This window comes from Neophocaena asiaeorientalis, unplaced genomic scaffold (assembly GCF_003031525.2).
Source record: "Neophocaena asiaeorientalis asiaeorientalis breed wild unplaced genomic scaffold, Neophocaena_asiaeorientalis_V1.1 scaffold79, whole genome shotgun sequence".
NCBI classification, from domain to species: Eukaryota; Metazoa; Chordata; class Mammalia; order Artiodactyla; family Phocoenidae; genus Neophocaena; species Neophocaena asiaeorientalis.
The window spans coordinates 6,354,185-6,370,559 of NW_020175402.1; the positions used below are offsets into that span (position 1 = coordinate 6,354,185).

Sequence of the window (16,375 nt, forward strand, 5' to 3'; positions counted from 1 at the left end):
TTTTATTTATTTATTTTTGGCTGCATTGGGTCTTGTTGCAGCGCACAGGCTTCTCATTGCGGTGGCTTCTCTCGTGGAGCACAGGCTCTAGGAGCGTGGGCTTCAGTAGTTGTGGCACACGGGCTCAGTAGTTGTGGCTCACGGGCTCTAGAGCACAGGCTAGGTAGTTGTGGCGCACGGGCTTAGCTGCTCCGTGGCATGTGGGATCTTCCCGGACCAGGGATCGAACCCGTGTCCCCTGCAATGGCAGATGGATTCTCAACCACTGTGCCACCAGGGAAGCCCCTGTGTACTGTTAATATCTTTATTTTCCAAGACGTGGAAGGGAGAAGGGTTAGGTTTAGATTCTGTGATTCTGTGAGCAGAACCAGGAAAAATGGTGCCAGGTGAGAAGGAGGCAGTTTTCAGCTCAAATAAAACAAAGAACTTGTTATCCTGTGAGTGGTCCCAACAATAGGATGGACTGTGCCTACAGGTGGTGAGTTCCCTGTCTCTGGATATACTCAAGCAGAAGCTGCGTAGCCGAGTGCCACAGAGGGAATGCCCTCACTATGAAGTTTCCTTCTATCTCTGAGATTCTAGGAATTTTCCCCGAGGAAACCATCAGATATCCGTGTACACAAAGATGTTTATCACACTATTATTTATAATAACAAAAAGGCAGAGACAACCTACGTGTCTTTTAAAGGGGGATTTATTAAGTAACTGTATTCAGGAGGTTTAGTGTCTATAAGTGAGACTAGCTCTAGCCTGTAGTCTGTTTTTGTATGGTCCTTGGGCTAAAGATGGTTTTTACACTTTTAAAGGCTTGTAAAAAAAAAAAAAAAAAAGAACAAAAGCAAGAAACAGAAGAATATGCATCTAGGCCTACCAAATATTTAGGCCTCCCAAGCCTAAAATATTTACTCTCTGGCTCTTTACAGAAAAGGCCTGTTGACCTCTAGACTAGAATAACAATCGGTCACCAAAAATTATATTAATTTGTATCTGCGGATATAGAAAGATGGTCACAGCATATTTTTGAGAAGAAAGAAACAGGTTATTTAATAATGTTAGAACCAGATCCCATTTATATAAAACAGGGCCTGTGTGTTTGCCTGTTGTCTGTTAATGATAGTCTGTACTATTGATGTTGGTTTTTAAATTTTCTTTATGAAGTGATTCTGTATTGTTTGGACCTTTTATAGTGAGCAGATGTTATTTCTGAGATCTCACAAAGCATTGGGGAATAAAATTAACTCTAAATGCTCCAGCAGTCCACGCTGTTTGGGACCAAATGAGTTTTGATCTAGGCTCAAGCATTTTGTTTGATTTGGTTCCTAAGGTGCCATAAGGTCGGTCAGACAGAGGGTTGGTGCTCTTAGCTTGTTGCTGTTGCTGTAATTGTTTTTAGGTCTCTTGCCCTGACTTTGACTCCCATGAGCTCTTGTGCCTAAGGGAAAAAAAAAATACCCCTCAGTTTAGTTAAAAACAAATTAGCTGCTTTGGGTAAATGATCTGACAACATTTCCCTTTGCAGTGGCAGAGCTGAGTCACTGCAGATTCAGGGCAGACAGGGTCAGGCCCAGGTGTCCTTCAGGGGACCTGGGTTGGTCCAGGTTAAGGATAGAAGGGAGGAGGGGAGGAAGGGAGAGAGGGGGGAGGCGGGAGGAAGAGCTGTCCTAATTTGTCCCAAAGCTCTTGGGTCTGTGGCTGGTTACTTCCAAGAATCAGGGCTCCTGACTCTCTGTCCCACAGGGAGTCCTCCAGTAACCACTATGTCCCCTCTGCACAGCATGAAGGGGACACGGTTCCTGCCTGCAGGACGTCCCAGTCTAGTGTGGAGGACAGACATGTCGATGTTCATTCACTCAACAGATGTGGGTTTTTTTTGTTTGTTTTCTGTTTTTTTGGTTTTTTGGCTGCGCCTGTAGGATCTTAGTTCCCCAACCAGGGATTGAACCTGGGCCCCAGCAGTGAAAGTGCCAAGTCCTAACCACTGGACCACCAGGGAATTCCCTAACAGATGTGTTTTGAGCGCCTGCTCTGAGCTGGGCGCTGCTGGAAGTCCCAGGCACATAGTGGTGACCAAGACAATGCCATGCCTTCGGTACCTTATGTTTTCCTTGTCAAAGAGAATACGTGGGCTTCCCTGGTGGCGCAGTGGGTGAGAGTCCGCCTGCCGATGCAGGGGACACGGGTTCGTGCCCCGATCCGGGAAGATCCCACGTGCCGCAGAGCGGCTGGGCCCGTGAGCCATGGCCGCTGAGCCTGCGCGTCCGGAGCCTGTGCTCTGCAACGGGAGAGGCCACAACAGTGAGAGGCCTGCGTACCGCAAAAAAAAAAAAAAAAGAGAGAATACGTGAGGGGCGCACAATTTGGGTCCTCAGGGGAGAAGCTGAAACTGAAGTCCAGAGGAAGGCACCAGGGTCTCGGGGAAGAGCACAGGGTTTGAATCTCTGCTCAGCCTCTGACTGCAACCGTGGACAAGTTCCTTTACTGCTCTCTATAAATCGGGAATGATAAATACTGTCTACCCTGTAGGGGTGCTAGGAAGATTAAATGATGTAAAATGCTTTCCCAGTGCCTGGCAAAGAGTCAATGTCCAACAACTGTTTATTATCCATTAAAAAAACAAAACACAGGTGTAAGAAGTACATAAAATCATGCCTGAGAAAGACCTGGCACGTGGTTGTTGTACCACAATACTGGTTGCCACCCCCTTGTGACCAAAGGTGTACGTTTTGTTCTGAATTGACCTCTCCTCCTTGCCCCACTGAGCCCTGTCACGGTGCCTGTGACATTGTTCTGTTGTTTATAAGTCTGTCTCTCCCCCACCCTGCCTGGGCTGTGAGCAGATTTTCTCCAAACCCTCGCGGGGTTGAGGAATGTGTGAAAACAGGCAAAGGCTCTGGAGGCAGCCCACCTCTGGACCAGTTCCCTCCCTTTGGTCCCAGCCTCCAGACTGGCCCCCTCCCCATGGCCAACGTGTGATAAGCTAGCGCAGGTGGCAGGTGGCGGCGGGACAGTGAACAGACTCGAGTGGTTATAAGTGTGGGCTCTGGAAACCAAGTCTGAGTTTGAATGCTGCCATTGTCACTTCCTAGCCGCGTGTCTTTGTATGAGCCGTCTAACTTAGCTCCTCTGTAGAATGGGGACGTTCCATGCATGGTCTTAACACTCAGGGTTGTAGTGACGATGAAATGAAATCATGCATTCACTGCTTTTGGCATAGTGCCTGGTACATGAAAGAAAAGACAGAGAATATTGCTTAAAGAAAACAAACGACCCGCCCAAAGCTGTTAGACCAGTCCCTGGTCTAACAGGGACTGTTAGAAAGGAGAGACCGTTTCAACCTTCTTCTGGGCACCAGGCATTAAGATGTCAGCACGCTGCCCTGGCTTTGCCTGGGGGAGGAAATTCTTACTAGGAGCTTCCTCGTCGGTTGAGAAGCCCAGCTCTCCAGAGACCCAGCAGCGTGTGTGGATTTAATATGGCCCAGGTTGTACGTCAGTCAGAGAACATGCCCAGTCGCCATCAAATTGAAGGAAAATGGATAGAGGTGGTTGTGTTCTTTCCTGCCAGGGGGGCCTGTTTGACAGATGACGGACTGGATTTAAGGCTCTGAAACCAACATGGTTGGCCACTTGGTGCTTCATATAAGGGTAGCCTCCGTGGGGTCTGAAAAGGATGGATGGGAGCAAATTCCCCAGCAGCTATGGAATTCAAGATGAGCTTAAAGGGGATTTTGATCTAGAAGAAAACCAAAGAGCTTCCCAAGGCATTTCAGAGGCAGTAGAGTTCACCCCCAGGGTTAGGTCCAATCCATAGAGGATTGAATTCTATGAGAAAAAAAAGCAAAAATTATCAGGGGAAATAAACGCAAAAGGGTTGCTAATTCTTGTTTGTGTGCTGGCTAGTAAGCTAGACACTTTCACATGCGTTGGCTCCTAAAAAGCATGAGTACACTGAAATTACCAATGAGGGAAACAGCTTCAGAGAGGTGAAGTAATATATTCAAGATCACACAGCTAAGTATGCTGAGCTAAGATCCAAATGGCGCTAAAGGACTCCCTCACCAAACTCTCTAGCTTAGAAAGCCGACACAGTGCGAGCACTTGATTATAGCCACAGCTTCTTTTTTGATAGCGGTACAATACACATAACATAAACTTTACCGTTTTAACCGTTTTTAAGTGTACGGTTCACTGACGTTAAGTACATTCACATTGCTGTGCAGCCATCGCCACCATCCATCTCCAGAACATTCTTTTTCATCTTCTCAAACTGAGGCTCTGTACCCATTAAATAATGACTCCCCATTTCCCTTTTCCCCCAGCCCCTGGCAGCCACCATTCTACTTTCTGCTGCTATGACTAAGTACCTCATGTGAGTGGAATCATAGAGGTTTTTGTCTTTTTGTGGGTGGCTTATTTCACTTGGCCCAATGTCCTTAAGGCTCACCTACGTTGTAGCGTGTGTCAGAATTTCCTTCCTTTTTAAGGCTGAATAATGTTCCATTGCATGTATAGACCACATTTTGTTTATCCGTTCATTCGTCAATGGTACGTACCTTTTGGTTATTGTGAATGATGCTACTTTGAACATGGGTGTACAGATATCTCTTCAAGACCCTACTTTTAATTCTTTTGGATATATACCTGGAAGTGGAATTGCTGGACCATATAGCAATTCTATTTTCAATTTTTTGAGGAATTGCCATGCTATTTTTCACAGGGGCTGCACCATTTTACATTCCCCCAACAGTGCACAAGGGTTCTAATTTCTTCACATCCTCGTCAACAATTGTTATTTCCTGTTTTTGTTTTTTTTTTTAATAGTAGCCATCCTAAGTGGTATCTCATTGTGGTTTTGATTTGCATTTCTCTAATGATTAATGATGTTGAGTATCTTTTTTTTAATAGTTTTTTAATATGATTTTTTAAAATTAATTAATTTTATTTATTTATTTTTGACTGTGGTGGGTCTTCGTTGCTGCTCACAGGCTTTGTCTAGTTGTGGCGAGCGGGGGCTACTCCGTTGCAGTGTGCGGGCTTCTCATTGTGGTGGCTTCTCTTGTCGCGGAGCATGGGCTCTAGGCACGCGGGCTTCCGTAGTTGTGGCTTGCGGGATCTAGAGTGCAGGCTCAGTAGTTGTGCCGCACGGGCTTCGTTGCTCTGTGGCATGTGAGAACTTCCCGGACCAGGGCTTGAACCCGTGTCCCCTGCATTGGCAGGTGGATTCTTAACCCCTGCGCCACCAGGGAAGCCCGATGTTGAGTATCTTTTCATGTGCTTATTGGTCATTTGAATATCTTTAGAGAAATGTCTGTTCCAGTCCTTTACCCATATTTCAAATCTAGTTGTTTGCTTTTTTATTGTTGAGTTGTAGGAGTTCTTTATATATTCTAGATATTAACCCCTTATCAGATATGTAATTTGCAAATATTTTCTCCCATTCTGTGGATGGCCTTTTCACTCTGTTGATAGTGTCCTTTGATGCATAAGAACTTTGACTTTTTTATTTTAATAAATTTATTTATTTTATTGTTTTATTTTATTTTATTTTTTGGCTGCGTTGGGTCTTTGTTGCTGCGCGTGGCTTTTCTCTGGTTGCAGTGAGTGGGGGCTACTCTTCGTTGAGGTGCGCAGGCTTCTCATTGTGGTGGCTTTTCTTGTGGCGGAGCATGGGCTCTAGGTGCATGGGCTTCAGTAGTTGTGGCATGCGGGCTCAGTAGTTGTGGCGCACGGGCTTAGTTGCTCTGTGGCATGTGGGATCTTCCTGGACCAGGGCTCGAACCCATGTCCCCTGCCTTGGCAGGTGGATTCTTAACCACTGCACCACCAGGGAAGCCCCAAGAGCTTTGACTTTTGATGTAGTCCAGTTTATCTATTTTTTCTTTTGTTGCCTGTGCTTTTGGTATCATATTCCAGAAGTCTGGGGAGCCTGGGGAGCACACTTCTGGCTGTCAGGATTCTGGTAGCAGAGCTGGAGAAGGGGTCTGGGAAACCTCCATTTTTTCCTTTGGTACCTCACTCTGACCCTTTCCGTGTCTACTGGTCCCAAGTTCAGTTCCTCCAGGTTAACTTCTCCAAGGAAAAAACCCTGACCTCCTGCAGAGTGGAGGGGTGGCCACCTGGCTATGCAGGGTACAAGGGATGGGGGACTAAGGGTCTCACTGCTCTCTCTATAGGTAATCAATTCCCTGCCCCTGTTTTCAGCCCCACATCTCACCCCTTCTTAGCTTGCTCCTCCTCTCTGAATTGCTTTTGCCAAATCCAGTGTCATGAAACTTTCCCTCTATGTTTTCTTCTAAGAGTTTTATTGTTTTAGCTCTTACATTTAGGTCTTATATCCATTTTGAGTTAATTTTTAAATATGGTATAATATAAGGGTCCAATGTCATATCTACAACTTTTTGAAATAGGAAAAAGAAAAAAGGAATTAGAGACCAACAGTAGGATTTTGAGATGTGGGGAAATAAATAATTTATCTTCCTAGGAAATTCATTCTCTCACCCATTCTTGCTCTGCCCTACAACTAGCCTCCACACAGTAGAGTCAGAATGATCTTTTGAGAAACACACGTAAACCAAACCACATCACTCCCCTGCCTAAAAAGTGCAGCAATTTGTTCAGTGTCTGCCCCCTCCCTGAGACCATAAATTTCAAGAAGTCAGACTGCCATCTTTACTCCTATATCCGTTACTCAGTGCCTGGCACATACCAGCTGCTCGATTAATACCTGTTGGATGAGTGAACAAACCTCAGCTTATAATAAGCTCACATTCCTTGACTTTTTGAAATATGGGGGACGAAGGAAGTGGAGGAGGAAGGAAGGTAAAAATCATGGAGGGGCAGAATAACAAAGTCATTACCAGGTGTTGGCACTAGACTTCCTGAGTTAAATACCAGCTCTGCCACTTAATGGCCATGTGACCTTGGGCAAAATCACTTCATCTCTTGTGTCTCAGTTTATGTTCTTTAAGGTATGGCAACACATATTTGGATGATGAAAAGCAATTCAGAGAGGAGGAACAGGCTAAGAAGGGGTGAGATGTGGGGCTGAAAACAGGGGCAGGGAATTGATTACCTATAGAGAGAGCAGTGAGACCCTTAGTCCCCCATCCCTTGTACCCTGCATAGCCAGGTGGCCACCCCTCCACTCTGCAGGAGGTCAGGGTTTTTTCCTTGGAGAAGTTAACCTGGAGGAACTGAACTTGGGACCAGTAGACACGGAAAGGGTCAGAGTGAGGTACCAAAGGAAAAAATGGAGGTTTCCCAGACCCCTTCTCCAGCTCTGCTACCAGAATCCTGACAGCCAGAAGTGTGCTCCCCAGGCAGGAAATGGGAGGATTCTCTTCTGAAGGCCCCGAAGAAGAGACCTACAGACACTGATATTTAAATATTCCTAGTGTAAAAGCCAGATCTTCATTCAATCCCCGTAGAATGAAGCACACCAGTTGATAGCCCCCCACCCCAAGAGCTATCAATTAGTTAATTAGTGCTTCACTCAAAGACCAACCTTTAGTCACATATCACCGGATATTTGAAGGAAGTCTCCAGGATAAAAGAGGGAAGCCAAAGCAGACAAATAAAGAAAAATGTTCGAAGCAGATAGACAATGCAGAGAGCAGAAGAAAATACAAAACAAAAATTATTAGTATCCTCAGAGAGAGTAGAGAAGATATTATATCCATGAAATAAGATGCTACAAATGCTATATAAAAAGGAACAATAAGAGAAGAAAGTACACTGGGAAAATAAAACATGAGAGACAAAACAAAGTTTAAAAAAGTCAGTAGAAAGGTTGAGAGGTAATGAAAAGGAAATTTCCCAAGAAGATGTACCAAAAAGATGGAAAATAAAAAAGATAAGAAAATTAGATGATCAATCCAGGGGACCCGATATCTGACTACCAGATTGTCCAGGGATTCCAGAGAAAGCAGAGGGGAGGAAGTGATCAAAGAAATGATGAGAGCATTGTATACTGAAGGGCATAAACCTGAGACTGAGAAGACCTAATAAAAATGAAAAAGAACCATCCTAAGGCACATCTTCACAAATGTCAGAATACTGGGAATAAAAAGAAGGTCCTAAAAATTTCAGGGGTGGGGAGGACAGATTACATACAAAACATCAGGAATCAGAATCGTTTCAGATACCTCGGTGACAACACTAGAAACTAGAAGATGAGGGAGCCATGCTTTCAATTTTCTGAGGGAAAATGATTTCCAATCTACTCTTTTATGTAGAATGAATGAAATCAGAAGTGAGGATAGAAGAAAGACATTTTCAGACATGCAAGGGTGTAAAATTTTTACTTCCTATGTGCCCTTTCTTAGGAAGTGACTAGAGGATATGCTCCACTAAAATAAGGGCAGAAACCAAGATAAAAAGACTTGTAACCCAGGAAACAGGTGTGCAGCTTGTCTAGAAAGCAACCAGTCCCAGATTGAAAGGGGAGGAGGGAAGCTCCAGGAAGTGGATTCACTAGAAAAACAAAAGGAACTGATAGATTATGTGACTGCATGGAAAAAGCATTTTATGGATCTGCTGGAGTGTTTGAAGAGATTTATCAATATGTACCCAGAACTAAGCAAATGAAAAAAAGAAGCAATTATTAACTCCAGGAAAAACAAAAATCAGTACTAGAAAATAAATGTAACTATAGTATACCATTTGGCTCAGTGGACAGTATCTACAAAGTCATAAGAATGTAAACCCTGTGGGGCTTCCCTGGTGGCTCAGTGGTTAAGAATACACCTGTCAATGCAGGGGACATGGGTTCAAGCCCTGGTCGGGGAAGATCCCACATGCCGCAGAGCAACTAAGCCTGTGCGCCACGACTACTGAGCCTGCACTCTAGAGCCCGCGAGACACAACTACTGAGCCCGTGAGCCACAACTACTGAAGCCCACACGCCTAGAGCCCGTGCTCCGCCACAAGAGAAGCCACCATAATGAGAAGCCTGTGCACCGCAAGGAAGAGCAGCCCCCACTCGCCGCAACTAGAGAAAGCCTGCACACAGCAACGAAGACCCAACACAGCCTAAAATAAAAATTAAAAAAAAAAGCTTAAAAGAAAAAAAAAGTATAAACCCTGAAAAAAAGTAAACCTTGAATATCAATTTAACTAAAATTTTTAAAATTGTGGTAGAACTATATTGGGAGGATGGAGAGAGGAAGTTGTGTAGTGTAAGAGAGTTAGTCCTCATCTACCATATTTAGAGAGTTGTGGAGGGAAGATCTTAGTAGTGTTCACTAATATTTGGTTCTCCCTCCTTCTGGGCACATGAAAGACTACTTCTCAGCCCCTTGCAATTGGGTGGGGCCATATGACTAGTTCTGGTCGGTCAGCTTCAGGTGAAAGTACTGTCTTGCAGCTAGAATGAAGCTTAGATGACCCTGTGGCTGTCACTTCTCCCTCTGTGGTGACCAAGGAGGCCTTGGGTTAAGATAGCAGAACCACAAGGTTGAAGCAGGTTGGAAATGCCTCGTGGAATATGGTTGTGCTGGAGACACTGAATGGATTCTGCAAGGGTAAGAACTAAAGCTTTTTTGTGTGTTAAGCCACTGAGATTTTGGGATTGTCTGTTACTGCTGCAGAGCCTGGCTTGACCGAATACAAACTTCAACAGATACTGTCTAAAATAGATACATCAAGAAATAGACATTTAAGCATATTATTTAGAATTCTGGAGATAATCACTAGAAAAATAATTTAAAACATTAAAAGCGGTTGCCTCTGGTGAGCAGGACAGAGAAGTGAGGATGGGGTAGGGCAGAGGGGCAAGTGTTTCCATTATAGTACTGTAACACGAGGTAATTGTATTACATTGGCAGGAGCCACATCTATGCGGTTTGGAAGGATTCCTGCCAAACCATCACAGTGGCTGTCTCTTAGGAGGGAGGGCTTACTAGAATGAACGAGCATCTGAGGGAACCACAGATGTGGCTGGATGTGATGGGCAGGCACAGTGGGAAAGGAGGCTACCCAGATGGAATGCCAGTGTGAGGAGTTTGGTTTTTATCCAGATGGCAGTGGGGAGCCATGGAAGGATTGTAAGCGGTAGAGTCGAATGTGCCTGCGAAAATCTACCTTTTCATGTGGAGGATGAAGTGTGGGGCAGGGAGCCTGCTGTGATGGTTCCCGTGAGAACTGAGGAGGCTTGGACTAAGACATCTGTACCACAAATGTCTACTGAGAGCCTGCTATTGGCCAGGTACCATTAGTAGGCCTGATGATGCAGCAGCGAACGAGATGGGCAAAGTGCCCTGCCTTCAGGGTGGTGGGTCGTGCTGTAAAGAATGAAGCAGCGTAAAGAGAGGGAAGAGAGGGTACTTAAGATAGAGAGGGTAGGGCAGCTTCTCTGAGGAGGAGGTATTTGAATAGAGTCCTGAATTAAGTGAAGGAACAAGCCAGGCAAAATTTGGAGGATGAGGGTTCCAGGCTGAGCGAGCAGCAGTCTGGAGGCCCTGAGGTGGGATGGGCTTGATGTGTCCAAGGAACAGCAGAGAGGCCGGGATGAGGGCTGGGGGGCACGTCCATCAGGGGGAAGGTTCTGGGAGCTGGGACCCAAGAGGTGGTCAGGGCCAGTTTGTGGAATGTGGAGGAACTCTGGAGGGCCCCTATGGGGCTGAGAGCCAGAGAGTGGCAGGATTTGTCTGAGGAGGTGAAGAGGACGGGTGAGCTGTGGGAGTGGTGGGGGGGCCTGTGACGGGAGGCCTCCCTCTCCCTCTGCTGGGGCCCCGCCTGCCAGAGTCGGCTATGCCTCAGCCCTGCCCGGACCAGCTACAGCAGCTTCATCACCCACTTCCCAGCGTCCCAGCCCCCTCTGGGAATTGAAGGATCTTTTCCAAATCAAAATAGCAGGCAAAGAACAGCCTCTGATTGTTCTGCGCAAAAGAAGTGAAATTAGACAAGTCAGCTGCGGGATTGAGGCGGCCTCCCACACAGCTGTTCCTGCACCCGCTGAAGGCGGACTTCCCGAGACTTGCAGTTCTGCTGTCTCCCAGCAAAACTTTTTGCTTCTCCAGCCCAGGGCAGATAGTTATTTTGGGAGGGAGTGGGACAGATGCTGGCCCTGGAGGACCATGAAGGAGTTAATTTTTTAACCAAAAAAATCAGTCACTTCATGAAGGAACAGCCTTAGCTGATATGAGTTTGTTCAGTCATTCAGAACACACTGGGTGTGCTCATCCTGGGTGCCCCGGGCTCGGCATGGTGTCAGGAGGATTCCGGCCCGGAGGAGTAGAGGCACACAGCGTGCTTCCACCCTTGGTGGAGGGTGGAGAGAGCACTGTCTGGGAGCCGGGAGGTCCAAGTTCTCACCTTGGTTCTGCCGCTGTCGCTCTGTGACCTTGGGTCAGTTTCCCATCTCTCCCCCGTGTGGGCTTTAGGCTACATATTTTTTCTCAAACTAAACTCCGTGAGAATCGTGTGTGTATATGTGTGTGTGTGTGTGTGTGTGTGTGTGTGTGTGTGTGTGTGTGGTGTCTTGTTAAAGATAAAGATTCCCAGGCCTGAATTCCAGAGATTAAGATTGAGAAGGGGACTTCCCTGGTGGTCCAGTGGTTAATACTCTGCGCTTCCAATGCAGGGAGCGTGGATTCGATTCCTGGTCGGGGAGCAAAGATCCCACATGCCGCGCATGGCCCCCCTCCAAAAAAAAAATATTGAGAAGGTCTGGGGTGGGGTCCAAGAATTTGCACTTCTCACAGGCTCTTCCGGTAATTCCTTTGGGAGTCCTTGGACCACACGGTAGCAAAATCACCCCCCCTCAATCTCTCAGGGCTCTTCCTGCTCTGAAATTTGAGGAGTTGCTCATGCAACCCTTCCCTGGGTTTCTCAGATCATTCCAGGGGCATGAAAGGCATCCTTACCCCTGCCTCAGTGTGCATGTGTTTCTGTGATGCTCACACTGCATGGGGATGGTCTATTTCAGTGTATTTAGCCTCTGCCAGGCTATCCGGTGCCCAGCCCAGGCCCTGGTACAGAGGCGTTGTGATTATACATGTTGGCCCGACAAGGGGTCAGCAGGCAGCTGGGCGGCAGCGTAGAGCATGGAGGGACGTTGCAGAACTCTGGGTGCCCAGCTTGTTGCAGACATCTGGCTTGGACACTTGGGCTCACGCCCTGGGTCAGATGTGTGACTCTTGTCACCTGCTCCCCCTTCCCCACAGCTGGGTGAGTCCAGCTACCTGGGGATAAGATGGTCTGGATGGGACCATAGACTGGGAGCCCTGGTCTACCATGGAGAATATCCAGGCAGTGTAAGGCCCCAGCCAGTTTGCCCCGGCTTCCTTGGAGCTGGCTAGTCATATTCCCAAAAGGCCAGATCAGTGGCAGAGGCCAGAGGGTCAGGGCACTCTGGTCTAGCCCCCAGCTTCACTCTTATATATGAGGAATAATAACAGCTATCACATGCTGAGCACTTACCATGCTTTGAGCTCAGTGCTAAATGCTGTATCATCTCATTAAATTTTATAACAACCCTATGAGGCTGGTAAAAGTATCACCCTTTTTTTTACAGTTATGGACACTGAGGCTTAGAGAATTCAAGTTACTAGTCTAGAGTCACTCAGCTAATAAACAGTAGAGGCAGAATTACGACCTAGACCTGTTTTCCTCTGAAGCCCAGCTTTATCTTTAACCATATTGCTTAGAACCCCTGGGAAGATAAGGGTTTTTCCTCCAATACCTCCTGCCAAAGTTACCCCCTGCCAGAGAACTCCTTTTGCATCTGTTATAGTGGTAAGGAGCGATGCTGAATCAGCTAGTTCAGGGTTCTAGTCCCACTTCTGCCCCTGACCTTTTGTGTGATCTTTGGCAAGTCATTTCCCCTCCCTGAGTTTCATGTGAAACTGAAATCTGTGAAATGGAAAGATTACAAATGCACTTCCTTTTAAGGTACACTAAGATGAAGACGGCCACCAACATCTACATCTTCAACCTGGCCTTGGCAGACGCCCTGGCCACCAGCACACTGCCCTTCCAGAGTGCCAAGTACCTGATGGAGACGTGGCCCTTTGGGGAACTGCTCTGCAAGGCTGTGCTCTCCATTGACTACTACAACATGTTCACCAGCATCTTCACGCTCACCATGATGAGTGTCGACCGCTATATTGCCGTCTGCCACCCTGTCAAGGCCCTGGACTTACGCACACCTGCCAAGGCCAAGCTGATCAACATCTGCATCTGGGTCCTGGCCTCGGTTGTTGGTGTACCCATCATGGTCATGGCCGTGACCCGCCCCCGGGGTGAGTGAGGGAGGGAGCCTTGGTACAGGTCACTGACCACAGGAGGCAGCTCACGGGCCTCCGTGGGTTTGCAGGCCACTTACCAGGGTGGGTGTAAGTGGCTCACCAATGGAAGTATGGATTGCCGATCAATGAAGGTGTGGATGGCTGGCCAGTGGGACTGTGAATAGGCAACCAATGGGAACGTGAATGGTGGACTGTTGTGAGGATGAATGACTGGTCGGTGGTCATATGGGTAGCTGGCCAAAGGAAGTTTATAAATGGGATTACAGATGGCTAGATGTGTGGATGACTGACCTTTAGGGAGATGGATGGATAGCCGGTGGGGTGAGGGTGTCACTGACCAGTGAGCAGTGCGGGCCACAAGATCTGCAATCCCGTCCCAAATTCCCTTCCACCCCGTTGACCCAGATGACCAAAGCAAGGCCTAGAGAATGGCCTGCACAGAATGACAGGTGCATTTTCTCAGAGTAAAATGGCAATTAGTACAGTAACCGCCTGTATCAGTCAGGATGGCTGCTGTAACAATCTCCAAAGCTCCAAGGCTTAACACAGTAGAAGTTTCTCACTCAGATCACAATCCAATGTGAGTAAGCGGAGGAGGGGCTCTATTCCACACAGTCATTCAGGGATCCAGGCTCCAAATGATGGTTTTGGAAGCAGTGTGCTGGCATCTGGCCAGCAGATGAATATGGGAGTGGTGAGAAAGCACAACCACTTTTAAATGTCAGGGCACATCACTTCCTAGTGATGGCTGGTCACATGATCCCTACTTGATGTAAGTGGGAAAAGTAGTTTAGCAGGGTGCCAAAGACACTGGTCACTAACCTATCTGAGCCACACTCTATCATGGAGTGTTGAAAAGATTAAATGAGGTTATATGTGTAAAAGACTTAGGACAAGGCCTGGCTCATTGTCAAGGCCCAATAAGTAGCAGCTATCAGAATGATTAAGCCTGTGAGATAGACAAGGCAGGGACTCCTACTTCCATAGGACTGAAAGAAAACAGAATCAGAGAGGTCAGGTGGTTTACTTAGGGTCACATAGCCAGGCATTTGGTAGAATCTGGCCTAGAACCCAAGGTTCCTGCCCCCATATCTGTTGCTCCTTTTGGCTGCTGGGGTGAAGGTTTGTGTTGTGGTAGGAGAGGGAACAGGCTTGGTGGGAGGTTTCTTGGCCACCCTCCACTCTCACAAGGGTAGAGCTCCTGGTGCCTTATATAGTCTCTGTGTGATTAGACTTGACTCACCAGCTGGGCCCCGTTCCTCACTGTCAGCCTTCAGTTTACAGGCCATTAACTGCAGCCCTGCTGGGGCCAGGCCAGATGGGCCCCCTCATCCCCAACCCACCCCACACACACTCTTTTACACACACACACATACACTCCCCCAGTGTGTGTCATTGGCACTCAGTTCTGTAAGCCACTTGCTGTGCGACCTTGGACAAGTGCTGTTCCTCTCTGGGCCTGTTTCTGCCATCTGTACAATGAAGTCCTTGGGTTCAGTCATTGGTGGGGGTCCTGCCAGCCTGATGTCCTGTGGACCCACTCTGTCTGTGGACCCCAGCCCTTTTCTTACAACTCTCAGGCTCCAAGTCCACTGGGTGGGTCCTCAGATTCCAGAATCCCAAGAGGTCCTGGAAGTCCCCTGGATCAGCCTCAGCCCTGTATCTGAATCCCATAACATCCCCTGAGGTGCTCATCCAGCCCAAGCCCACACTCCTGGAACAGGGAGCTCATTCCATCCTAGGTGCCCCTCTTATCTTTGGACAAGTGTGGCAGTCAGAAAGTTCTTGACATTAAGCTGACATCTGCCTCCTTGGCCCTAGTTCTGACCCCCGGACTCCCACGCGTTTCTGCTCCTTGGCCCTGTGAGTGTACCAAGCGCTTGAACCCCACTGTGCTAAATGCTTTCCATGCCATGGCCCATTTAATCCTCACAACAACCCTATGAGTTTAGGTACTGTTGTTAGTCCCACTTTATGGGAGCTCTGATAGAGGTTCAGTAATTTGCCCAAGGCCACATCACACAGCGGGGCCTGAGTCCTGCTCTTAACTCATGCTCTCTAAGTCAATCCTAGCAATATTTTCCCCATTGGAGCTACTTTGGAAATGTGTGGGGGTATTTTCAGTTATCATAATGACCGTCATTTAGTGGGCTTGGGCTAAATTATATCATTATCATTATATCACTGCTGCCCATGTACATAGAGGCTGATAAAGGGACTGGGAGAGAATATAGAAAGCAGACCTCCTAGGTTAGGGCCAATCCTGCTGAGGTCTTGAAGGATGAGTAGAAGTTCACCAAGTGCAGAAGTGATGGAGGACATTCTGGGTAGAAGAATCACCTTGAGAAAAGGCCAGGAGGAGGCAGTGGGGCTTGACTAAGCCGAGAAGGGTGGGTGAGCAGGGAGACAAGGTCCTTAGGCCCACGAGCCCCTCACCCACTGTCTTTCCTTGTTTCCCCGGCCCAGACGGGGCAGTGGTGTGCATGCTCCAGTTCCCCAGCCCCAGCTGGTACTGGGACACGGTGACCAAGATCTGCGTGTTCCTCTTCGCCTTCGTTGTGCCCATCCTCGTCATCACCGTCTGCTACGGCCTCATGCTGCTGCGCCTGCGCAGCGTGCGCCTGCTCTCCGGCTCCAAGGAGAAGGACCGCAGTCTGCGGCGCATCACGCGCATGGTGCTGGTGGTGGTGGGCGCCTTCGTGGTGTGCTGGGCCCCCATCCACATCTTCGTCATCGTCTGGACGCTGGTGGACATCGACCGCCGCGACCCGCTCGTGGTGGCCGCGCTGCACCTGTGCATCGCGCTCGGTTACGCCAACAGCAGCCTCAACCCCGTGCTCTACGCCTTCCTTGACGAGAACTTCAAGCGCTGCTTCCGCCAGCTCTGCCGCACGCCCTGCGGCCGCCCGGAACCCGGCAGCTTCGCCCGCGCCCGCGAAGCTACGGCCCGCGATCGGGTCACCGCCTGCACCCTGTCCGACGGTCCCGGCGGTGGTGCCGCCGCCTGACCCCGCCGGGCCGGCCCGCCGCGCAGCCCTCCGGAGTGACCCGGCGGCGGTCATGCCGAGTTCTAATGGGGGCGGGGGCCACGACGCGGAGGGGGGCGGGAGGGGGCCCCTGGGCAGATGG

General features: G+C 48.3%; 1 protein-coding gene and 1 non-coding gene across 2 annotated transcripts in view; one reads left to right on the forward strand and one right to left on the reverse strand.

Moving 5' to 3' along the window:
* The window catches only part of OPRD1 (opioid receptor delta 1), a 35,242-nt gene extending 18,988 nt beyond the window's left edge, over positions 1 to 16,254 (forward strand). Inside the window, exons 2-3 of the mRNA XM_024766814.1 lie at positions 12,891 to 13,240; positions 15,713 to 16,254. Coding sequence (XP_024622582.1) covers positions 12,891 to 13,240; positions 15,713 to 16,254 — 892 coding nt within the window. The remainder of the gene's footprint in view (positions 1 to 12,890; positions 13,241 to 15,712) is intronic.
* TRNAE-UUC (transfer RNA glutamic acid (anticodon UUC)) lies at positions 1,922 to 1,993 on the reverse strand. Its single transcript has one exon. It is a non-coding gene; the product is annotated as a tRNA-Glu (tRNA).
* Positions 16,255 to 16,375: the final 121 nt, after the last annotated feature.